We start from the raw sequence: 26,503 nt of genomic DNA on the forward strand, positions 1-26,503 counted from the left end.
ACTTGCTCTGCTGAGGTTCCCCTCTCCTCCCCAACCAGGGCGTCTGCAGCCTTTAAAGATTCATCCCCATTCGAGGATTCATGGACAGGAAATAGTTCTCATTTTAGAAGCATCCCCTATTTCTTCAATAATTTGTGTAAAATATATATTTAAGTGACATGATATATACTGTACATATCACTAAGTCTATGCCAGGCTCTACTTCTGTTTCAAACGCCAGAGCATTGGCATTAAAGGTACCAGGATGAAAAAACAAAATAAAAAGGTCATCAAAATGGTTCAGATTAAGGGGGAAAAAAATGATTAACAAAGGCTGAAATGATTCCACAGAAACACAGTCACTTCCACTGGGGAGTGAATAAAAAGTAAGTTACGGGAGGTTTTTAATTGGGCTGGGAGTTTCCCAGTATCGCACAAAACTTGACATCCTCATATTCATTTCTTACACGTCCTGGACCTCATTGTAGATTTCACAAGCATGTTTTGCGGTAAGGACCATTTGGCCACACAGGTTAGGGCAGTTTAGACTCCAGTAGTCTCTGGTCAAGTTGGTGCAACCTTCAATGGGTGAATTGGGGTAGAGGGCAGAGGGTTTGGGGGCTGGTGGGAGAGACTCTGGTAGCAGGTTCTCAAAGTGGAACTAATTTCTCACAAGTGTCAAGTGGAGGAACTCACAAGTAGCAGGTCTGGGTGCTGTGCTTCCACATAATTGGGGTGAGGGGTAACTAACCTGTACCACCCAAACCCCAGATGCAAATGCTCAAGCTCCTCCATTCAGAAGTCTAATAAATCCTCCTTCTAGTCTCCAGCACCCTTCCCAAAAGGGTCCTTTGAGGGCTGTACTTTCCCAGTCTGATCCTGACTTGCTAACTCTGGCAGAGGGATGCAAGTGGCCAAGAGGAAATTCTCCTTGCTGCATCACGCCCGAGGCACAGAAGCTGGCTAAAGTTCCACGCTTCTGTAGTGGTGACAGGTGCGAGGGCAGCAGTGATCCCCTCATTAACACTGTCTAGGAAGTTTGCTGTCCATTCTCTCATGGTCACCTTGGAGGAAGACCAGGTAGCCAACGTGGCTGGGATCCTCAAGGTAAAGCTCATTTAATTACCTGACATGAAGCAGAAGAGATTAGTCTAGATTTGTATAGATGACCCAGTGACACTGGTTGCCAAATGGCACCTACAGACAAGAGGGCTCAGGTTCTTGGGATGGTCCAGGTTTCCTTAGATGGCCACAGGTCATACAGAGTGGAGAGCGGCAGCTGTGGGGGACACTGTCCCCGAAGCAGGGAAGTGGGGGCAGGACCCTTGCTCAGCCAGCTGCCAGCGCTGGAGTGGAATGGTTCTCCATTACCCTCAATCTAGAAGGCCAGAGCAGTAGCAGATAAATGGCCTTGGATCCTGAATGTTTCCAGCATCCACCGCCTCCTGGACTCTATCCTGCCTTCCTGGTGTTCCGCTTCTGAAGAGGGGAGCCAATTTTAGTAAACTCCCAAAATACAAAGAGGATACCTCTTTTCCCCTACCTGCAGGATTCAAAGGTAAATTTCAGTCCTGAACTTCCCTTGCTAAAGTGGACGGGAAAAAGAGGACAAGTCTATGAAGGGGCACCCCGCTCCACAGAGAGGAGGACAAAATTGAAGGGGCCAATTTCCCTGCCCCTAGCAACCAGCCTTGGGCCAATTGGTGCACAGGAATTGGATGCTACTTGATTCCTGGTTTACTAGTCAGACTTGATTTCGATCACCCTAGATGTGTTTTTTTGGGGGGGTTGTTTTTTGTTGTTGTTGTTCTTTTGTCACCTGTTCTCTCTCTCTTTCTCAGTCCATAGCCTAGGAAAAAGAAAAAGAAAAGAGGTAAGTAGAAGTGATCTCTTTAATCTCACAGAAAAATGCTTTCAATAAGCCTCCTACGCTGTTGCCACCAGGGCCATGAGCCAAGCCAGGACAGCACTGTCGGAGTCGTCCAACGCCACCTGCCCTGCGTCTGAAGGGAGCCAGGAGCTGAATGGCAAGCCGGGATCTCACAGAACGCGAAGCCCGGCTGCAGTCAAAGGCACACCAGTGCAAATGGCTCACACAGTCTAGGTTATTTCGCTGTTACTCATGTGACTGTTTCCTCCCTTCATCTATCCCAGACCTTTAGAGTTGAGTGTATGGAAATATAAGGTTGACGGTTGCCCTGAGCCTCGGAGACTAACAAGAATCAGAGCTTATATTACAATTCTAAACAGCCCCTGAATCCTCCTATAATTACAGGCATTAGTATCAGAACAGGATCCAGCCGTATTGTCTTTTTCAATGTTTTACTAAGTTCCAAAGAAAGGACAATAACAACATTTGGCTTAATGTCTTAAATTCTACCTTCCCCAGGAAAATGAAGACTCTTTATAATGTAAGGTATACTCCCACTAAGCAGCTTGGCAGAGAGTCCAGTCCTACCCCTTTCTCTTTGCGGGGAGGGAAATTCTGAAATATGCAACCTTCCCACCTACAATGAATAGCATCTTCTTATTATGTAAGGTAATGAGAGTGAAGGGGAAGTGCTGCATGGAAATGGAAAGGACACACAGACACTGAATTAGACGCTCACACATTCTACTTTTACCTTTTCACAAACTTAAAAAAAAAAATCATGCCCTGACCAGTGTGGCTCAGTTGGTTGGGCATCATCCTGCAAAGCAAAATGTCCCTGGTTCTATTCCCCATCAGGGCACATGCCTGGGTGGTGGTTTCAGTCCCCAGTCGGGGCATGTATGAGAGATAACCTGTCAGTGTTTCTCCTTCACACCAAAGTTTCTCTCCCTCTTTCTCCCCCACCCCACAAATAATAATAATAATAATGATAATAAAATGATCACAACTATGACGAAACACAGATACTTATTATGCCTAACTGGTCACTCTCCTTGATCAGTTCTTTCCTCTCAAAATGGAGAATGGAAGTTGCCCTCCCACATTCACCAATGCCTCAGTAAGGTATTTTCAGTGACAAATAAAGTTCCCTCAATTCTCCGATGCATATGTTACCATAGGTTTACATTTCTGAAATTGGAATGCATCTCACAACCTGTGTACATTTGACATAGTGATTTCCCAAAATGCTGTTATTAAATAAAATGTTCTAGAACCCAGGAAATTTATTTCCCTTGGGGTCATTAAAAATGTCTCTCCTCAGAAGGGAAGGGTTGTTTTTTCCATTTTGTTTTGTTTTGTTTTTCAGCGGAAAGTCCCTTGTTTCTTGTAGCAGATGAAGAAGCACCAAGAATGCAGTGGCGCTAACTAAACCTGGGATCTCTAAGAAGGATCTCACTGTGATTGCCTTTTTCCCAGGAGACTCAGCCTGCCTTCCAAGCCCAGCTCCTTAAACAGCTAACTCCACTCAGCTCCGCAGACTCCAATTAACCTACCTGGGAAACAGTAACAATAGTAACAGTCATTTCATTCATAGGACTGTTATGAAGTTACATTCAGTCATCTGTGTAATCTTACCAGTTTGGCAGGGTGTCTGGTGCCTACAAGTGATCAATTTTTTTAGCTATTATTAAATGATATTAGCTGTTATTTTAACCGATACGTGAGTAACTAGCAGCTAAGTAAATATGCATAACTAGGGGTTAACTTCTTAAGCATTAGTTTAGAGAAAGGTAAGTACAGTTTAAAAAATATATATGTTCCTAGGGTTAGAGGGGATAAAAAGGGAAGAAGGGTAAGAATGCTATGGAGAAGAGAGGGGTAGTGAAAAAAGAAAAGCTCAGTATACAAGGGTATGTTCGTGGATGCTTGTGTTAAGAAGAGGCCAAAGAGCATAAATTTTGACCCAGAAAGTGTAATTAGGGTATAGGCTAAATTACTGTAACAAAGACACTAAAAATTCAGTGGGTCTCACATGGTGGACAGTTGTATTCTTTCCAACGCTGTTTGGAAGGAGGTAGGTTGTGTGCAGGGTGGCTTTATTTCATCAGGTTGTCCAGTGAGCCAGGTTTCTTCTATCTTGATCTACCATCCCCTGGAAGGCTGTTTTTTCTCTGAATTTGCAAAGCTGGCTGGCCTGGTTTCATCACGTCTGTCCCGCAGGTGTGAGAAAGGGGAAAGAGAAGCATTAGAGAACAATCAGCTTCCTGTGTTAAGGTCATGGCCAGGGGTTGCAGGCATTATTTTTGCTCGCCTCCCACTGGCCCCAGGGCCACACCGAGCAGCCAAGGAGGTGAGAATGAGGGTTCGACTTATCTAATGGAAAAGAAACTGCTGGGGAAAAATTGGGCAGCCGAGAGGGAACATGTCACTCTAGAAACTTTGACCGGCAGGGAAGGACCTCGGAGCGCAGCCATACCAACGCATTGGCTCCCCTTGACAAAGCATCTCCCTTCTGTGAGCCACACAACTCTGCTGTTAAATAGGTCAGGAGGGGCATCTGTCATTGCCCCCATTTTACATGGGCCCTTGCGTGTGTATTATGAGCTCAGAATAACACAATTAACAAATGGCAGAGCCAAGATTCCAACTCAGGTCTTCAGACTTCTCCATCTATTGAGCCGGTAAATGGCAGATCTGAGCCTGGTGTCCAGAATTGCCCCCAAATCATGGGCTCTTTTCCATCCCATTACTTCCTTGCCATGCCGTGTAGGATGTATGTACAAAGCCATCACCTGAAGATAGAGCTGAGGTTTCATTCTGTGAGTTGCTTTATTCTAATAAGAAAATTTTATGCCTGCCTCAATTAAATAACTATTTGTTAGATATTGAATATCTATTATTGTCTATTACAAGATTCCATTCTTACTTTCATTGGGAGGGTTGCCTATAATGGTAACCTAATCAACCCCTGGGGTAATATTCCCTGATCCTCAGCCCGTTCTGCACCTGTGGTTTGCCTTTTGTCAGAGGTGGGTATTCACAAAGGCTGGGGGTGAGGGGTTGCAAGAGAATTAAGTGACTTCCTCCTCATGTGAATGGGAGGAGCCCTTTATTCCAGGTCCTGAGAAGCTCCATTAAAAGCTACCACTGCTGCTACAAAGCAGGTTCATTAGCAGGGAGCCAGCATGGCCACTGATAAGTCCAAGTTGATCGACTACATTGATGAAGCTCTGGAAAAATCAAAAGAAACTGCACTTTCTCACTTGCTTTTCACCTATCAGGGGATTCCTTACCCAGTCACCATGTGCACCTCCGAAACGTTCCAAGCCTTGGATGCCTTTGAAGCCAGAAGCGATGACATAGTGCTAGCATCTTATCCCAAGTGCGGTAAGTAACTCACATTCTACAAGGCCACTTTTTCATAGTGTGTAGGCTGAGCAGGGTGCAAGGCAAAGGTGGCAGGAAGGGAGTTCATTCCTGCAGGAAGCTCGCCAGAAATCGTAGAGGAAGAAGGTCTGTGAGACCGGAACCTGGTGGCTGGGCTGGACTGGGGGTCCAGGTAGGAGACAGATGCTTGGAGGGGCTGGCAAACAGAACCAGGTTGCAGGAAAGTCCAGTTGCCATCAAGCACTGAGAGGAGTAAGGATTTTTCATCTTGATTTATGACTGAAGAAAAAGCACGGCCACATCCATAATTTATATGATTTCCATGTAACCAGTTCTTTTTTTCAGGATAAAATATCAACCCTCCAGTTTCTCAAACCAGTCTTAGAATGGTCATTCATCGCTGGAGGATAAATCATTAAGAATATGAATTATCCTATTTTATACCATCAACTTATGATTTTTTAAAAACCATTATTGTATCTCTAAGTGTTTATTAAAGCTAATCTCATTTAATAATTTTTCTCTTAACTAATGCTGAGTTTTTATAAAGTCAAAGTTACATACTCCTATTGAAAATATTCATTAATAGAAAGTAAAATAATGTGATATATATTAATGTCATTTTTCCACAAGGAACATATTCTAGATTCAGGAAGAAGTACTATCTCTTGTTAAAGGAGAAATCTGAGAAATAAGTTGAATTTATATTAATATAAGTAAATACTGTTTTCCACAAACCTTTGTTTCTTTTCACAGCCCAGGTTACTTTAAACATAGAAGAACCAACTGCACACATCAGGAAATGGTGGTAGATGTTAATTTTTATGATGGGTTTGCTAAAGTAACATGCTTTTACTCTATCAAGACTCCTTAACGCGTTTTGTACATCTGATTTTTCTTATAGGTTCAAATTGGATTCTTCACATTATTAGTGAGTTAATATTTGCTGATTCTAAGAAAAAGTATGAATATCCAGAATTCCCAGTTCTTGAATGTGGGGATCCAGAAAAATATCAGGTTAGTACAAAATAGCCTTTAAATTTATAGCAAATTATCAAAGAAAGATTTCTTCTGGTTTGGGTATCTTTTAGTCTTGAGTTCAGAAAATATAATACTAATAATTATTGCAACATGTTGTGTGCTTGTCATATCCTCAACACTTTTCAGGGATTATCTCATTTCATTACAGTATAATCTTATCATCATTTTACAAAAGGTAAAACTCTGAGACAATTGCCCACGGTCACGGTGGTAATAAATGGCAGGGCTAAGATTTGAATCCAAGTTTTCTGATTTGAGTTCTTAACCTCTACACAGCATAGCCAGCTTATTTAAAAAAAGAAGAAGAAGAAGAAAGAAAGAAAGAAGAGGGAAAGCTTTAGTAAAAAGGAAGTCTTTTAAAAGCATCTAAATTAACATTAAAATGTTCAATTAGGTGAGTGAGACATAGATTGTAGTTCCAGCATTTCTGGAAAATGTTTTAACTCAGTATGGTATTTGGGTTTTGAATATCTGTAATTTACCAGAAATACTTATATATTTTTCTCCAGGTAGTTTTAAGGCATTTTTTGTATTTTTGTAATTTCATCATACCTAACAACAAAGATACTTTGTTATGCAATATGCTTTAAAATGCAAGTGAGAGGATGAACTCCACATAAAAATTCACTTTACAGAAAACTTTTCTAATATATATTTTCTTAAACGAGATGTAGCTATATCTAGTCTTTACATTGCCTATAGTATGGCTATATCACACATTTTCATGAACATATTATTATATGTTTATCCAGTTTTATTACAATTAACTCCCATTTTTCCCTTGGATATTTTTCTAATCCTTTTAGGAACTTTACTGTTTCTCACATGCCTTTATGTGATTTTTGGCCATGCAGTTTGTGGAAAAAGGACTCTATAACTTAATCTGAAAATTACCACCTGTGTGATCTTTCACAAAGGGCTTAAAACCTCAAAGCCGATTGTTGATCTCTAAAATGGGGGTTACAATATCTGCCTGAGAGGGTTACTGTGAATGAACACAAAAGTACATCCAAATCTAAAAGGTGCAATTTTATGTAAACCAAGTGTTATGGCTCCTAATCACCACTTGGACCCATATCATTGATTTAAATTGTTTTTAATTTTTAAAACCCCATTTTTTTGTCCCCTTGCTTCAGTTGAAATCTCCAAGCTTTTACAAAACAATTATCAAATTGTTTTTTAGTGTGCCTCAATTAAATAACTATTTGTTAGATATTGAATATCTATTATTGTCTATTACAAGATTCCATTCTTACTTTCATTGGGAGGGTTGCCTATAATGGTAACCTAATCAACCCCTGGGGTAATATTCCCTGATCCTCAGCCCGTTCTGCACCTGTGGTTTGCCTTTTGTCAGAGGTGGGTATTCACAAAGGCTGGGGGTGAGGGGTTGCAAGAGAATTAAGTGACTTCCTCCTCATGTGAATGGGAAGCTCCATTAAAAGCTACCACTGCTGCTACAAAGCAGGTTCATTAGCAGGGAGCCAGCATGGCCACTGATAAGTCCAAGTTGATCGACTACAATCTTAGAATGGTCATTCATCGCTGGAGGATAAATCATTAAGAATATGAATTATCCTATTTTATACCATCAACTTATGATTTTTTAAAAACCATTATTGTATCTCTAAGTGTTTATTAAAGCTAATCTCATTTAATAATTTTTCCGAATATCATTTTATCACTTCAAATGATGTGACCAAGCAGTGAGTAACCTCCACAAGCACGGAAATGAATGAATACTTGATACCTTACCTCCTCTCCCCCAGCCACATAACATATAATAAAGGTTTGATATTAAGAAGAAACCCTTAACCCTGGCAGATCAAACAGGTTAAACCTCATTTTTAAAATTACCAGTAGATCACTTTGTAAAGGACATGACTGTCTAACCACTATGCTGTACCCCTGAAACAAATACAAAATAATACTGAATGTAAACTGTAATTGAAAAATAAAATTAAAAAATAAATAAAATTATTGGTAGAAGTAGATTACAAAAAAAAGAAAAAGAAAAAGAATCAATTACTGAGTCCTTATACTGACAAGAATTTCTCTCATAAATTATTTCTCAGATACTTAAGTGATTGCGCACTTTCAGGTTAGTACGAAATAGCCTTGGAGTATTTAACTGAATGGAGCTTTTTTCATAAAACAAAATAGATCTAGATGTTAAACATGGATTTGAAGGAGCTATGGCAGGATTTGAATATTTTTGTTAAAGACCTTGAATGTAGAAGAGATCCAAATGAAGTCAAAAGGAGGATTGCAGATTATGAGCTTTATTGAACAAAATATTTGGAATGATTGTAGGGAAAGGTACATTTTTTTATTTTTTTATTTTATTTTTTTAATTAATTTATTTACTTTTTAAATACATTTGTCTCTGCCTTCCCCCCACCACTTTCCCTTGCCCCCTCCCACCTGCCCTCCCTCAGCTCTTCCCCTTTGGTTTTGTCCATGAGTCCTTGCTATATGTTCCTTGACTTTCCCCTTCCCTTCCCTTTCCCTGCCCCCCCCTTCCCTCTTGTCTCTGTTGATTTCTTTTCGGAAAGGTACATTTTTTTTAAAAAATGACCAAAAAATGATAAGCAGTATCCAACAAGGAAGTTCAAAAGGAAAATTTTAACTATTCATTTATGATTCTCCATTCCTCATTCCCACAAAGGAAATAGGAATAAAAAAATTGGGGGAGGAAGAGAAGACACAGCAATAGCAATGCTTAAAACTACCATTCAGCCCTGGCTGGTGTGGCTCGGTAGATTGAGTGCCAGCCTGTGAACCGAAGCGTCGCCCTAACTGGGAATTGAACCTGACTGGGTTGTGAGCCAGGTCTGTCCCCAGCGGGGGGCGCCTGAGAGGTAACCACACATTGATGTTTCTCTCTCTCCCTCCCTTCCCCTCTATCTAAAAATAAAATCTAAAGAAACCAAAAAGTACCATTCATATACTAAAGTTAAGAGTAATTCCATATAAACACACAGATACACACATGCTTTCAACTTATTTTACATATTTTTAAGAGAATGAAACAGTTTCCATCACCAAGGATTCTGGCAACTCACCTCCATTATGACAAACTACCTGTGTCCATCGTCAAGAATAAAGCCAAGGTGAGTGTTCTTTCCTAGTGGTATTTCAGTTTGAAGATTTTAATGTAAAGCAACTGGCTTTCTGAGCTATATGATGAGTTTGCTACTCATCATAGAATTTTAACAAAGGAAGTGTGAGATTGGTTAATTCTTTGGTCATGTCTTTAGATATATCTGTTTTAGTTGCATTCAAATCAATGGAATTATCAACTAAGCTATAAAACATACATACTTTAAAATATGTTTTATAGTGAAGATGCATCTCTGGGATATTTAGTGTTTAACGGAAGAGTACAACCTAGGAAAATGAGCTAAAATTATTCCTCTGGTTCTATCTGGTAAGCACTATTTATCTAAAGTCTGATATTATTTTATTTCCGATTTTCACATATAATAGCAAACTTCACGTCATGCATAAATAACTGTAGGTGGTTCAGCTACTCTTAGTGTTACCAAACAAATGGACCAGTGGTGGGGGCGGGAGGGGGGGTTGCCCAGATGCTATTACCAAAACAACGACACCCTCCTTCCCCGGGACCCCTCGGCTATAGGTCCTTTGCCCGCCGCCCTTGGAATCATGGCTCTGAATGGCAGTTTGGTGAAAAGAAAAGGAACTATTTATTCAAAAGTTATACAGATTTGATTAATGGCCAAACGTCGCTCTTAAACCTCAAAATCCCTTTAAAACAATCACCAGCACACACAGTCCTGCCTTACTCCCTTTGCCCAGTCAGGCCAGTCAGGCCAGTCAAGGGTGCTGTCCTTCAGATAAGAACAGAAGTCCTGGGCTCGGCTAGGGAGGCCTCTCGCGGGTCTCAGCACCATCCGCTGTGTCACCGCGATCTCCAGCTCTTAATCCATAACCATGTGGCACCTTCTCATGGCCCACCAGCAAGAGTCCTTTCTCCCCTCTTCCTACCCGCATGGTCTTCACACTGCTCCCCAGAATCTGTGTTCCTTTCTCTCTCCTGCAGGCCCCTGTCTCCCCTCTCTCTCCCAGTGTCATTCTGTATAAAGTCTTTTAAACCTTCCTGATTAGCTTTGGTGATGTGCAAAATCCCCCTCTTTGCATATGAGGAATGAAGCTATCCTGTTATTGACATACAAAATGACTCTCCAAGGCCCTGCTCAAGGCTCCCACCCCCCAGGGCAGCCCGCCCTGGGGTGGGGAGAATATATTTTTCTTGGACACCCCAATCTCTGGACCCCGTCACAGATACCCTCTGGGGGCCCCTGGCTGTGCCCCGTTACATTAGTTGTTTAAAAGTCTTGTTTTATTAAACAGTATTGATCTATTCTTACAGCTATTCGTTTTTACCCAGTCCTTTTTGTCCTTTACCCAGGCCTCTTCCTAATTTCTTATTTCTGGGTGCCTTTTTTCTCTCTCTCAAGAGCAAAGGTGAGAATTAATTAAAATAAGGATTTAAATTCTTTCTTTTATTGTTGTTCAATTACAGTTGTCCCAATTTTTCCCCATGGCTCTCCCCTGCCCCCCACCCCCTTCCTTCAGTCAGTCCCCACCCTGTTGTCCCTCTTGTCCCTGTCCATGGGTCCTTCTACATGGTCCTTGACTAGACCCTTCCCCTTCCTTCCCGTGTTTTCCCTCTTCCTCCACCCCTCTTATCACTGTCAGTTTGTTCCTTATTTTCTTGTCTCTGGTTCCATTTTGCTCATTTGTTTGTTGTGTTCATTAGATTCTACTTGTAGGTGAGATCATACGGCATTTGTCTGTTGCCGGCCTGGCTTATTTCACTTAGTATAATGCTCTCCGGTTCCACCCATGCTGTCCTGAAGGGTAGAGTTCTTTCTGCTGCGTAGTATTCCACTGTGTAAATGTACTGCAGTTTTTTGATCCATTCCCTTACTGATGGGCACTTTGGCTGTTTCCAGCACTTGGCTATTGTAAATAACACTGCTATGAACATAAGGGTGCATAGGTTCTTCTGAATTGGGATTGCAGCATTGTTAGGGTATAGCCCCAGCAGTGGGACCACTGGATCAAAAGGCAGTTCCACCTTTAGTTTCTGAGGAAATTCCAAACTGTTTTCCTCAGTGGCTGCACCAGTCTGCATTCCCACCAACCGTGCACGAGGGTTCCCTTTTCTCCATATCCTTGCCAGCACTTTTTGTTTGTTGATCTGTCAATGATGGCCATTCTAATTGGCGTGAAGTGGTATCTCTTTGTGGTTTTAATTTGCATCTCTCTGATGGCTAGTGATGTTGAGCATCTGTTCATATGTCTGTGGGCCCGCTGTATGTCCTCTTTGGAGAAGTGTATGTTCAGATCCTTTGCCCATTTTTTAATTGGATTGTTTGTCTTCCTGGTATTGAGTTGTATGGGTTCTTTGTATATTTTGGAGATCAAACCCTTGTCCAAGGTATCATTGGCAAATCTGTTTTCCTATATGGTTGGATCCCTTTTCATTTTGATGATGTTTCCTTTAGCTTTGCAGAAGGTTTTTAATTTGATGTAGTCCTGTTTATTTTTTCCTTTATTTCCCCTGCCCAAGGTGATATATCAGTGAAAATATTCTGCATGGAATATCTCGAATTTTTCTGCCTATGTTTTCTTCTAGGACTTTTATGGTGTCATGACTTATATTTAAGTCTATTATCCATCTTGAGTTTATTTAGTGTATGGTGTAAGTTGGTGGTCTAGTTTTTCAGTATTTTTTGTTTTTGTGTGTGTGTTTTTGTTTTTTGCATGTACCTATGCTGATCTTCCAACAGCATTTATTGAAAAGGCCATTTTTACTCCATTTTATACTCCTGCCCCCTTTGTTGAATATTAGTTGACTGTAGAGACATGGGTTTATTTCTGGGTTCTCTATTCTGTTCCATTGATCCATATTTCTGTTCTTATGCCAGTACCAGACTGTTTTGCTTACAGTGGCCTTGTAATATAATTTGATATCAGGTATTTTAACCCTCCTACTTTGTTCTTCTTTCTCAAAATTGCTGAGGCTATTTGGGGTCATTTATAGTTCCATATAAATTTTTGAAATGTTGTTCTATATCTGTGAAATACAGCATTGGTATTTTAATAGGGATTGCATTGAATCTATAGATTTCTATAGGTAGTATGGACATTTTGATGTTAATTCTCCCAGTCTATTAACATGGTATATGCTTCCATTTATTTGTGTCTTCCTTAATTTCTTTCTTCAGTGTTGGGTAGTTTTCTTAGTACAGGTCTTTTACCTCCTTCGTTAGGTTTATTTCTAGGTAACTCATTTTTTTGTTGTTGCTATAGTAAATAAGATGTTTTTCCTGATTTCTGTTTCTGTTATTTTGTACAAAAAGGATATTATGTGGGATCTGAAATAACAATAATGTGAAAAATATATATAATCTGAATAAAAAGAATAAAAAAGAAAGACCAAGAGTAGTGAGTTAGTTGGAATACAATTGAAGCAAAAGAAGAAATATTAAAAGGCTATATGAAAGAAAAGAAAGGAAAAGAAAGAGAAAGAAAGAAAGAAAGAAAGAAAGAAAGAAAGAAAGAAAGAAAGAAAGAGAAAAGAAAAAGAAAAAGAGAAAGACCAGTGCTGAGGAGGAGTTAGGTGAAGTTCATCTCAGCTGCTGGTGTGGCCTTTTGACTGCTTTCTGGATCCACCTCTGGCTTTTTATCAGCTCAAGGTCTGGGGTGGGTCGTCCGACTTCTGGCAGCACAGCCTTTATTTCCTTCACCTGCCTCTAGAGGGAGCTTCTGTTGCAATCCAGAGGGTGGGGCCTCTGTGTCTTGCCTGGGAGGCACTGTTCCTTCTCTTGGGAAAATTGTAGATGCATTCCCCCTGCCTCTACACCTTCCTTCTTAGTCTGTCCCAGTTTATTTCCAATAATGTATAGTTTCTGATTAAATAGCTGTCTGTTTCACAGGGTGGGGGGCAATCTGGGTGTCAGCTCTCTCCTGCTTGGTGTAGACGGCAGCTGTGTGTGGGAGCCGGGGCTGGGCCGTGTCCTGAATCCCCCTTGATGCACACTTTTTGAACTCCCTGCTTTGGTGGTCTCCGTGAAATAGGACCTTAGAATCCAGTATACTTTGTCTCCCTGTAAGGCGTTCAAAAGGGGCCCTTTTAGACATTGGTCTTGCTATGTTACTCTTGCAGAAGCTCCCCGTGCAACGTTGTTAAGCCTGCATAGCCAGTTTTGCAGATCTTCCCCAACTCTTGCAGGAGGTGGGAGCTGGGCTCAACCTTCCTTTCTGAGGTTCCGCCAAGGAGTGGGGCCCAGTCTGGCCTCAGATAATCTCAGGTGCACAGTTCCCAGCCTACCGCCCTCACAGCACACTGCAGCCCACACCAGGCTGGGCTGAGAAACCACCGTGCTTTGCGCCCCTTTGATCAATCCACCGAGCTGTACTGAGTAGAAGCAAATCACGCCCACAATCCTCCCTCCTTGTTAGTAGGGCAGCTGCGCGTCGGGTCCCTACCCAGCATGCCTCAGCTCCCTGATTAAAAAATAAAAATAAAAAAGTCTCTCTGTGTGCTCCCATTGCAGCACCAAGCCACTGTCCAGCTTGCCACACACTCCACTTCTCCAAAAAGTCAAGAGTCTATCACGGTCCCGGCCAGCCGCAGCCCACCTCACCCCCCAGAACCAGGTGCACGCAGTATCTCTCTCACTCTTCTGGTGCTCTTCCTCCGCAGCTGTGGGTGTGCTGCTGGCGGGGGTGGGGGGAGGGCGGGGGTGTGTGTGTGTGTGTGTGTGTGTGTGTGTGTGTGTGTGTGTGTGTGTGTGTGTGTGTGTGTGTGTGTTGCCTCATTCCCTCTGATGACTTTGCATATCCAAGCCACTCCCAGCCCGGGTTTGGGGATCACCCTGGGAGGGGAGGGTGCCACTGGGCTGTGCCTCTGACCAGGCTTTCCCCAGGGGCAGGCTCCATGCCTGGGGAACTTGCCCCGCCCATCCTTACTGCCCTTTTTGAAGCATCCTTTGCACTCTTTGGCTTCCAGACTTCATATCAGCTAAGATCCCATTGACTGTTCACTTTGTTTTTTGGAAGATTAGCTGTGTCCGAGTTGGGTGCAAGAGTGGGTGGACTCAGCTCCCACCTACTTGGCCACCATCTTCTGAATCCAGGATTTAAATTGTTGAGTGCCACCAATAAGACACAGAGGATAGTGCAATAATAGCAAAGAAAGTGGAAGGAGGAAAATAGCTAAGATGACTGCAATAGTAAGAGGAAGGAGGGGAAATAGTGGAGGAGGAAAGAAATCACTAAGGAAGTCGAGGCTTAGAATTAGTGCCCTGTGGCCAGGGTATAGGATTCTAGGAGCTTAGACTTGGAAAATACCTTAAAGGTTGTCTATTCCAATCCTCGTGAGGTGTTTGAATTCCACCAAGTGGCTGTCCGGACCATGATTGCGCCCCTCTATTGCTCACACCAGCTTTGGAGAGCTCTGTTAAAGTCTTTCTGTTGAGAATCTCCCAAATCCAAAATACCACTTTAACATATAATTTCTCCAGTTTAACGTAGTTAAATATAATCACAAATCTAGGTGACTATTTTCCCTTTAATTATTGCATACGAAACAGAGCTGAAGTAATTTATAAAATATTTGGATTTGGAGTGGAACAGTATCACTGTCACAAGAATACAAGAGCAAGAAAAGCAAGCCAAGGGAAATGTTTGATGTTGGGAACTTATCCAGACTCCAGCTGGCCCTAGCTGCTCAAATTTATGGCTTTGTATTAACTGCTACAAGCCAAGGCAACCAAATGAGTGATATTCAAAGCCCCAAAGATAACACCCTCAAGGGAGAAAAATCTGCTCTGTTTGAATTTGGGGGTGGGGGTGAGTTTTGGGTCTACGTGAAAGACTTAGACCCCAGCTTATTTATCTCTATTCAGTTGTATCTTGTTAGTGTTCATTTCTTTAGACTGACAAGGTATTTTGAGGTCCTGTTTCTCTCTCAGTTTCATGTAATCTACAAATTTGGTAAATATAGCTTTTATATTTACCTGAATCGTTCATTAAAATGATGATGGCCTTGTCAGGACAGTGGAAATGACCACCATAAAACCTCCAGGCACATTTACCTTAATTATTTACCTCCTTTGAACATGAGTTTTATATGCCTAATTGCTCCTGCTTTCAGCTTACAAGTTCCATTTTGTAGGAGAAGTAATTAGCAACACATTTACTCATTTAGAAACTACCAGTATGTCTTAAGAAAAATTCGGTGTTAGCAACTTGTTTTTAGAGAACCCATATTGCCCCCTGGCGGTCACTTCTTCCTCTTTTCTGCGGCCACAAGTAACGTGCTTAACTCTAGAAAACTTCCTCCAAATGGAACTCAGTTTCAAAAATCTGTACTTTGCAAATCCATGCCTACTTCCTTTCTGAACCTGAAATGATGTCTGCCAATCTCTAGTCTTCCGAAGCTCTTGTGTGTCATCTCAGATTCCTCATTAACAGTGCTCAATGCTGTCTTCTTCAATTTCCTCAGTTCTTGAAATGGAATTTGTCAGGACAGAAGGCCTAACTAAGTCCATTTGGAGTGGCCATAAGTTCCCTGTAATCTTTTGGTTTGCTTGGGTTTCAGTTTTCTCTTTACAATATTTAATTCACACTTTTCACTCAAAAGACTAAATTCATTCCTCATCAGAGAAGAGGTTTAAGAAGAAGTCAGAGGCTCTGCTGCATCTACATCACCCATCATACCTCAGGCCCCGGAGTGGGCCTGCCATTCTTTGATCTTCTCCCACCAAACTCTAAACATTATTTTAATTGTCCTTAATATTATTTTGCATTTTTTACTTTGTTTAGGGGTTTAAACTTTCAGGTCATATGCTTGTGAGCTTGTCCTTTATTCCTTTTATATATCTTCTATGTATGCCTCTTTAGTGTCTAAACTCATTACCAAAGTCTTCTCCTAAAACATCAGTGTTCTTTTTATTCTTCTTTTCTCCCCTCTCCCCAGACTTCCCCAACTATCACCTCCTATTCCTCAGTTTCTTACCATCATTCTTTCTCTACATATTAATAAAATTATGTAGCCTACAAGAGGGCACATGATATTGCTCATCCAATCACTTTTCCAAAGTTCAAAACATAGATCTACATCAATTAACTTAGTTTTATCTCCCTAGATATTGGTGATATTTCGAAATCCTAAAGATACGGCAGTGTCTTTTTTCCATTTCCACAATGATGTCCCTGATATTCCAAGTTATGGCTCTTGGGATGAATTCTTCAGACAGTTCATGAAAGGACAAGGTATGGCTATTGGTGAAAGAATTCTTACTTTGACAGATGACCACATAAATATGAAAATTCAAATGTGTTTTAGGGTAAAGAAAGAAAGGAGATTAAGGTGAATCCAGAAATCAAAAATAACTTTTCAATGACATTTTATAGCACCAATAGTCTGTGCATCAAACAACGCATTACTGTTTTTTTAAAAAAAATATTTTATTTATTTATTTTAAGAGAGAGGAAGAATGGGAGAGAGAGAGGGAGAGAAACATCAATGTGTGGTTGTCTCTCATGCCCCCAACTGGAGACCTAGCCCACAACCCAGGCAGGTGCCCTGACTGGGAATTGAACTGGCTACCCTTTTGTTCGCAGGCCAGCACTCAACCACTGAGCCACACGAGCCAGGGCTATGTTACTGTTTTAAAAAATAACTTAGACAATTTATATGTTGACTATGAGTACGGAGTGGCCCTTCAGACATGGGATAAAGAGGCTTCTAACAGAGTCATGTAGAAAAACATTTCTAGTTCATTTCCCTTAAGTCTCTAACACAATGATAAAAACAAAAAAATATATATATATACAAAACCATAATACTAAGTAACCACAACTGAGATATTTGTTTGCCGAAAGGGAAATAAGTTTTTGTTAGACCATGTTGATGTTTTACTTCTGGTTGTTGATGACTGCAATTTTGAAGTGCCTATTAATGCTCCAGGCATTAAACTAGGTGTTACATATTCATGATTTCATTTAAGACCATAACCACCTATGAGTAAGGCAGTACTAGCCCCATTGTACAAATGAGAAAATGCATAAAAAAAGCTAAGTCACTTGCCTGCCAGTGGTCCCGCTGCTTGTAGCTCTACTGGCAGACCACATGGCAGTGACTCTACTTCCATGGATATAGTGGTCACAGATTAATAAATGCCTCCTTTTGGTAGTGGCTCTGTTGAGTCTTTACAGTGTAGAAGGTAGATTTAATGCCAGGTGAGCCTAGAGGAGAAGTCACCGCCAGGCCCCTCTAAGACCACTTTTAAAAGTGATCAGCACAGTGGTGACACTGGGTACACATTGGCTCCTTAGTAAAGATTAAATATTGGGACTTGGATGTTGGAGAAAAAGGAAAGTGCTCAGAAGGTGCTTATGCAGCACCATTAAAAAAACGCAGGTTTGTCTGGTAACCACTCACTAAGACAAGATGGACTCAGTTAAGACAAGTCTGAAACATTATCCCCTTAATAATACAAAACAACAATCAACCATGAGAAGCCTGTCATCATTGGGACAATCTACTTTAGGGAACCTTGTTGCCTTATCCATCCTTTTGGCCTAATTATTTGATTAACAATTAAATCATTAAATATGATAGTGATAACTTGGATAGAGTTCAGCCTTGTGAATTTGTTAAATTCAACTTATGGAGGCAGCTGAATGCACTTGTAAATGTGTAATATTTGGAATGAGAAGGCTGGATTTTGGGGTTCATCACTTATTATATATTAGTAATTAATTTTATATAAAATAAAATATCTACTGCTTACTGAGCAGTTACTATATACCAGGCACTACATGCTATCCCTAGCATACATTATCTAACTAATTCTCAGCTGACCCCTCTAAGCATAATACTATTATTATCCCCATTTTATTAAGAAAGAGATAGAGGCATAGAAAGGTGACACAGAGAAAAAAGAAAAGAAAAAGAAAAAAAGAAAGATCACACAGCTATTAAGAAGCAGAGCTAGAACTGAAACTCAGGTTCAAAACATTCATTGCCTGGGGGATTTTGAGCAACATGTTTGATCTCTCTGAACTTTGGTTTTCTTACTTGTAAAGTACAGGTAAGAGTATCTGACCTACGGGAGATATGACAGTACAGATTTTGTTTGGCTACACTAGATCTAGTGTCAGACTGTCTTTGAAAGGGGCAATACCCATAACTTACTACCTGTGTGGGCTTAAGGTGGTTACTTATGTTCTCTATCTCCCCATAAACAAAATGGGCATACAAGTTGTACCTATCCCGTTGGATTGCTCTGAAGATCGAGGTGTATGTGTGTCAATTCATAGTACAATTAGAAGAGCAGAAGTCCTGGCCACATTGGCCTAAACACATTTCCTTTTTCTCACTTAACCAGAAGTCTGAAGGTAGGCCCCTGGTTCAGCAGCCCAGCAATGGAGGCCATTAACTCTGGTGCCCTCCTCGGGCTCACGCTGTTGCTTTCTACAGTGCACTCTCAGGCTGGCTACTGTTCCTCTAACCGTCACCTTCAGATCATGAAGAATGCTCACCAAAATAGCATTGCTTTGCTAGAAACCTTCCAGCAGACCTCTGCTTGTGTCTCACTGGCCAGACCATGTCATGTGACCAATCACAGCTCTAAGGGAGTCATGTAAGGGGTTTGGTTAGCCACAAATAAGGAAGTGTATTGGATATAGGGTAAGCAACTTACCATATTTGCCACAGCAAATAAAACATGTAGAAACTGCCTGTCTGAAAGCAAGGGCTTCATGGTAAGGATGATAACTACAGTAATTATGAGACTATTATTATTATTAATGAAATAATAGTAGCTCAAATTTATTGAATTGGTACTATTAATTAGGCATTTGACATGTGTTAATTCACTTAAACCTCACAACAACCCCATTTTACAGATGAGGATACTAAGGCACCGAGAGGTTCAGGGAGTTGCTCAAAGTCACACAGTTAGTAAGCAGCACAGCGGATCACTGCCTAGCTCTACATTGCCCAATGTGGTAGCCACTAGTCACATGTGGGAACTGGGCACTTGAAAGGTGACACAATTGAGAAGTTAAATTTTTTCATTGTATTCTATCTCAATAACTTTAAATATAGATTTAAAAACTACTCGATTCATTTACTGGAAACATTTAAAGTAAGTTTGGTACAAGTTGAATGTGTGAATCTACTTTTCCAAATATAAGTTTTATAAAGTCTAAAAACATATCGAGTGATTTGGATAAATACTTAGCATTCAAGTTGAGAGTCTCTTTAAGTGTAAAATACCCATTGGCTTTTAAGACTTAAAATACGAAAACAATGTATAATGATTCATTAATAATTTTTATGTCAATTACATGCTGAAGTAATAATATTTGGGGGTATATTAGGTTAAATAAAATAAAATGTTAATATTAATTCTTCATGTTTCTTTTTGCTTTTCTTAAGATGGCTACAAAAAATGTTAAGGTTGGGGAAAAAATTTAAAAAAATTTAATTACAGGTGTGTAATTAAATTTCTTACATTAAATTTCTATTGGATAATACTGGTCTAGATAATATCTGTCTCATCATTTCTTTCTGGCATTATCTCTATCAGTGTTCATGTATCATTCGTTATTTCTGAATTATTTTATTCACCTAAATATTCATGAATATCAATAGCTTTTATCAAACCTTTGAATAGCTTGCTTAGTTGTGTTATTGTTTATGAAGATAAAATTAATAAAAATCTGACAACAGAACTGGCTTGTGCCACTTCTTTTGAACCATGGATTTATAATAATTTATAAACATATTCTTTGAGCTCACTCATGTATAGATAGTTTATATTTTAGAGCATACATTATCTACCACTTTAACCTTAGTTATTTAAAATTCCTTAAGAAGTTTTTTTTATTGTGTTTTTAGTTTCTTGGGGAAGCTATTTTGATTTCGCAATTAACTGGAACAAACATCTTGATGATGAAAATGTTAAGTTCATGTTATATGAAGATCTGAAAGAGGTGAGATTATGATTATTGATATTCTATAACAAAATTTATTATAAACTACAACACAGAGCACTTCCTCTCATTGTCTGCTTGTGTGAATGCATATAGGGTCCGGCACAAGTAATATCCGTCTTTTATTACACAATCATAAGTATGTAAGTCTGTAACATAACAATATCACACTCAAGCACACCATATAACATTTTAGGTGATATATGCAAGTTAAAACTATAAATTGTTATACCCATATTATTACCCTACCAACCACACTCAAGCAGGCCTTACTTCTGCCAGAAAAAAGGAATATTTTGTATCTATGATATAGTGCTAGGGAAAAAACAAACAAAAAATGCCTAAGTGCTTAGGTTGATTATTTGACAGAAATAAATAATGTTTAACAATTTATTACCAACAGTTGCTACTTTATTTTCCTTTTATGACAGACTGTCCAAATTAGAAGTGTGAAAAACAATAGATATGTCTTAATTGACATAGCTAGGATTTAATTGAGCATGCATTTGGCTGTGACTTGAGTTTTCCATGTAATTTTTAATTGTTTATTCAGAACCATTTAGTGAGTGAGGGCTCAGCATTGTTCTCGGCCTTGTGATACACCGGCGAGAGACTAGACAAAGTTCAGTGCCCCAGAGAAGCTCACATTCTCCCAGGAGAAGGAAAGAAGACAGCATGATGAACAACAAACACAGTAACAATCAACACATATATAATATGTGAGGAGAAAAAAAAGAAATGATGTAGCTGACTAAGAAAAACGGGAAATGCCTGGGGATGGGGGATTAGGGTGCTGGACAAACGCCAGCATAAAACAGAGTGGTCAGGAGAACCCTCATGGAGAGGATGCAACCTAAGGAAAGATCTGAAGGAAGGGAGGGAACGAGCCACGTGGGTAACTGGCACGGGAACAGGCGGAGCGAATTGCCCGGAGCAGAGGCCCGGAGGTGGGGGTTCCTGTGTGGTTATCCGAGGGGAGGGAGGCACGGGGAGACTAGCCAATTAGAACAGCACCCGTGCGTTGTGGAGTATGAGGAATGGCGTGGCAGTCCCCTGACATCGCTTTGGCTTTTTAAGTGAAGATGGCTTTCACTCTGAGTGAACTGGAAAGCCATTGTAGGGTTCGAGCAGAACAGTGACGTGTTTTTCATAGGACCGTTCTGGCTGGTATGTGAGATCAGGCTGGAGAGGGACAAAGAGAGGGCAGGGAACACCGAGAGGTGGTGCCAGCCAAGGGAAGACGGTGGCTCAGACCAGGAGAGGCAGTGGAGGTGACGGGAAGCGGCCGTATTCCGGGTATATATTGAAAGAAGGACTGGTAGGATGTGCTGTGGGATTGGATGGGGATGTGAGAAATGAGAGAAAAAGAGGAGTCAAATAGACTGCGGTATTATTGGCCTAACTTCCTGGGAGGATTGAATTGCCAGCATTTGAGTAGGAGATGGCAGGTGGGTAGGACTGTGGGGACGGCCTGGTGATTCTTTCTGGGCTTGCTGTGCTTGAGCTGCGCCTTAGTCGCCAACGCGGAGAGGTCAACTAGGCAGCTGGGTATCAAACTCTTGAATGCAAGAGCTCTGGGCTACAGATACAAATTTGTGAATCACCAGCACGTAGATGGCATTTGAAGCCATGAGAGTACCTGCCTATGTGTAAGTATATGGGTAGGGAAGGGGAGAAGACCAAGAACTGTGCCCTGGAGGCCTCGAACAAAAAGAGTTGGGGGCAAAGGGGAGGGATCAGCAAAGGAGACTAAGAGGGAATGACTAATGAGGTCACAGTAACCAGAGTCCTGGAATCTCAGTCAAGAAAGTATGTTAATGAGACGGGAGAGTGTCAAATGCTCTCTAACCAAATTGTGTTTTTAACACAAGTCTCTCCTGTCTTATCAAAGGAAAGTATAATGTAATCTAACTCTTCTGTTCATGGGGTGCATTTATATAACATGGAGTAATATAATTATTGATTCCTCTCTCCCTGTAGTCTAGAATTATGTTTCTGAAACGTGTCCTCCACAGAACGCTAGTGTGGCCCCAGGTATTAATAATTCTTACCTGGGGGTCGGAAGAAAGTTGCTTGTTCAAACTGATTTGGGAACTGCTGTATGAGGTACTCCTTTGGGAGATTCACGTTGCATATTGGCATATTAAACACTGAGAGACCTTGTAGAGGGGGAAAAAAGGCTTCCCTTTGTTCAACCCAAAGGACTCCAAGCTTATTTGACTCAACCATTCACTCTTTTTTCTTTTTTATTTTCATGAAACATCTATAACTGTCCTGAGGTATATGTTGTTTTGTAGAATATAGTTTAAGAAGTTTAATGAATCTCTGCTGGTCAAGGATACTGTTGGGGGTGAGCGTGGGGTTCATGATTTGCAAGGGTATTTAGACAAGATAAATTTTAAAATCCCTTTTAGTTTTTATGATTCTAAATATTATACTTCCTTGATGACATTAAAATTAGCGATAAATAGGATTCAGAAGAAAAGAGAATTCAAATGAACATGTGCAAATACATTAATTTTCTCAGCTAGCTTAGGCTGGTGGGTTTGTTTTTTTTTTAAATGACTATCATCTTAGATAAAATTCTAACCTATTAATTAATGTTTAGTGTCATTATTTATATCTTAAGTAGTTTAACAAGAATTACAGATTTAAACTATAAGGTAAAATTGATACAAAATATCATCTAAGGATATCTCAACTCTTTATACAGAGGCATCAAAGTAAATCTGAGTAGAGAGATAAACAGATGAATTAAATAGTTAGGCTTAATAAATCCATTCTGTCTAAGAAGTTTGTCTTTGCTTATGGCACAATTCACATAGAAAGAAGGTTATCCTTTAAAATTTTGTTTTCAGAGTCTGACTGCTGGAATAAAACAAATTGCTGAGTTCTTTGGATTCTCTCTCACTGGAGAGCAGATTCAAGCTATTTCTGCTCAGAGTACCTTCCAGGCAATGCGCGCAAAGTCCCAGGAGACACACGGGGCTGTTGGCCCCTTCCTGTTCCGCAAAGGTAAGGTTGCATTTGTTTGTAGGACTTCATCAATTTGCATGTAACAGGCAATCTGTATACCTTTATCTTAAATATGACAGGTTTTTCTTTTTCTCTCCCTCATCAAGAAGCCTGGCCACAGTTCAGAGCTGGGACTGGCAGCTATATAATATCTTTGAGAGTACTAAGTTCCTTCACCTTTCTGCTTGTCACCTCCTGATGACAAGGGAGCAGCTATAGCTCCACCATTACATTAACATTAAAAGATTGTTTCATTAAAATAAAAAGGGAAAGGCAAGAGATAGAATCATGTGTATTAGCTGAGTCAGACCTCTTTTAAGGACACCGCTGGAAACCTCAACCTGTGACCTCAACCTCATGCTCGCTGGCCACCTCTCACTGAGCTGTCGGTAGGAAAAATGTGATTTTCTAAAGGTGGGCACATTATTACCCAATTCAAATTAGGGTTTTGTCAGTAAGGAAGAAAAAAAAATGAGTATTGTATAGGCAACTAGTCGTCCCTGGCACCGATGATGTTATTAAGTTTCATTGTAGCACTCTAATTCCCTATGGATATTTTTGATAGTATAGCTTAGGGATTGCCCACTTCATTTTATTGCATATGTAATTAAAGTATAATGTGACTTAGAGGCAGCACACATAACAAAGCTATCAATTATTAGGCATCTAGTCATGTGTTAGGCCCTTGCTGAGCTTAAGTTTTATAGGAAAAAAAGATATTGGGTCCTTAATTTTCCAAATGTGGGCATCATGCTTAGATACATTAATTTGTCCATTGTCACAAAGCTAATAAATGATGGAGTCAGGATTTGAACTTAAGTTTATTTTACTGACTCTACTATACTTTTCAAATAAGAACCTATTTTTAAAATCCACTACAAATGGAACATTGATGGTTACTCTGACTTTGTTTTGACTCCTGACTTTAGCCCTGATTTTTATGCATAGTCTTAACAGCTTTGGCTGGGGGGTGGGGGGCGGCGGGGAATGCAACGTTTCTATACATTGTTAATCAAATATCATTTAGAATAGAAAAATCCTGAAACAAATAATGTAATGACAAGATTTTTACTAATATTTCTTGTAGAAAATTCAGAAAGCACTAAAAAATGTGAAAAAGCATTAAAAGGTATCCTCATTTCTCCAACCAGAGGCAGATTTAACTTTTTGGTTATTTCTTCCAGGCTTATTCTGTGATGTTTTATTTAGTTGATGACATTTGTAAACAGTTGTGTTTTATTTTATTCCCTTCATATATCTAAGCATTTCCTCATGTCTTTAAACCCTCTTTTATAAGCATAAATTTCAATGGCTATGAAACAAGCAACTTACACCTTCCACCAAAATCATCAAAAGGTTCTAAAGGAATAAGTAACTTCCTTCACTTTTAAAAACAAGTAAGAAAAATATATTCTAATCTCAGACAAAATAATCAGATTTTGCAAAATTTTTAAGATCTGAGGTCTTAACAAAAACCTGCCATAAAATGTTAACTTCTTAAGGACTATTTAAGGTATTTAAGAGACTTTAAAGAGAAATAAACTGGCTCTGAAAAAAACTAGGCATTTAGGTCCTGAGTGTTGGGAGAGAGGTGGAGGTGGGGGATTATTGAGGCCAAGGGTCCGCTTAGTGATATAAAGAAAGCATGTCACCTCCCACACCACAGATGGGGAAGCCCCAACGGATATGGTTAATTTTATAAGAGGAAATTCATTAGCTTTTAAGACTGTCTAATTTTTTTTTCATGTGTCCATTTTCACATTGCAAAATGAAGCACTACACTTAAAAAATGGTAATATTAAGACAAAAAATATTCTAACAGGTGTCTGGGTCTACTGTTTTTTGTGTGTGTTGTAGGTGAAGTTGGTGATTGGAAAAATCTATTCAATGAAACTCAGAACCAGGAAATGGATAAAAAATTCAAAGAGTGCTTAGCAGGCACCGCCCTGGGAGCGAAGTTGAAATATGAATCACATTGCCAAGATTGATTCTGGCCAATTCTTAAGGCTTGGGTATGTTAGTTTCCTTAATAATAACTGAATTTAAGTAACCAAATAACAAATTGGTCAAATAATCAAATAATGATAGGTAAACAACATGCAGGGATAAATAATACAAGTTTAACAATAATGATAGTATTTGAAGTTTTTGAGCAAAAATGTGTTTACTTTTTGAGGAAAGTCCAGTTAGCTACAAAAAGGATTTTAAAAATCTATCAAACATGAGATAAAATAAAGACCTTTTCTATATTAAAAAACTGGGATAAATAGTCCCTAACATATGTGCACTGTAAGAAATATAAGAGAAAGTGGGTATAGACAAAAGGAACATGACACAAGATGGAAATTTTAATCTACACAAAGGAATAAAGAGCACCAGATGGTGAATATGTGGGTATATGTAAGAGTTATTTCAAAATCTCTTTAAAAGATAATTACCTATTCAAAGTGAAAATAGTAATAAGGCACTTTGTGGCTTATAATATATGTAGAAGTAAATGTATGTCCAAAAAAATGGCACAAAGGATGGGAGAGGATGAATAGAAATATACTCTTTTACATTTTGGAAAGAAAATTGGTAAAGTTCTATGTCTACATACCTTACAATCAGCAACTATACACTTAAGCAAAAACCCTGGAGGAATTTTCCCACATTTGCATAAGAATACATGAAGGAAAATCTTTATTGTAGTATTATTTGTAAACAGGGAGAAATTTACAAACTGAACTGAGATGACTAAAAAAAATTAAATTTGCAAATAAAAGAGGAGACATTAGAATTGATAACAAAGAAATACTGAGCACTATAAGGGAGTACTATGAACAATTATACAACAAATTAGATAACCTAGGAGAAATGAAAAAATTCCTAGAAACATAGAATGTACCAAGACTGAATAATGAGGAAACAGGAAATCTAAACAGACTAATCACTAGTAAAGATGTTGAATCAGTAATCAAAAACCTCCCAACAACAGAAAGTCCAGGAGCAGATGGCTTCACTCATGAATTCTACCAAACACTTAAAAATTAATACCAATCCTTCTCAAAAATCTTAACAAAAATAGAGGAGAAAGGAATTCTTCCAAACTAATTTTACAGGGCCAGCATTATTTTGATACCAAAGCCAGACAGGGACACTACAAGAAGAGAAAATTACACG

At 39.7% G+C, this 26,503-nt stretch overlaps 1 protein-coding gene across 1 annotated transcript; it reads left to right on the forward strand.

Annotated features, from left to right (window-relative positions):
• Positions 1-5,037: 5,037 nt before the first annotated feature.
• Positions 5,038-25,329, forward strand: SULT6B1 (sulfotransferase family 6B member 1). The gene is made up of 7 exons (XM_054565668.1): positions 5,038-5,239; positions 6,144-6,256; positions 9,304-9,393; positions 16,468-16,594; positions 20,232-20,326; positions 23,185-23,341; positions 25,199-25,329. The coding sequence occupies exons 1-7, from the start codon at positions 5,038-5,040 to the stop codon at positions 25,327-25,329; spliced, it is 915 nt and encodes a 304-aa protein (XP_054421643.1).
• Positions 25,330-26,503: the final 1,174 nt, after the last annotated feature.

Source organism: Pteronotus mesoamericanus, unplaced genomic scaffold, assembly GCF_021234165.1.
Source record: "Pteronotus mesoamericanus isolate MK-2021 breed Mesoamerican mustached bat unplaced genomic scaffold, CSHL_Meso_final contig_101, whole genome shotgun sequence".
Taxonomy (NCBI): domain Eukaryota; kingdom Metazoa; phylum Chordata; class Mammalia; order Chiroptera; family Mormoopidae; genus Pteronotus; species Pteronotus mesoamericanus.

Coding starts and splice junctions, on each gene's coding strand:
- SULT6B1 (XM_054565668.1), top strand. CDS start 5,038: ATGGCCACTGATAAGTCCAAGTTGATCGACTACATTGATGAAGCTCTG. Junction 20,327..23,184: donor TATATGAAGATCTGAAAGAG/GTGAGATTATGA, acceptor TTTTGTTTTCAG/AGTCTGACTGCTGGAATAAA. Junction 23,342..25,198: donor CCCCTTCCTGTTCCGCAAAG/GTAAGGTTGCAT, acceptor TGTGTGTTGTAG/GTGAAGTTGGTGATTGGAAA.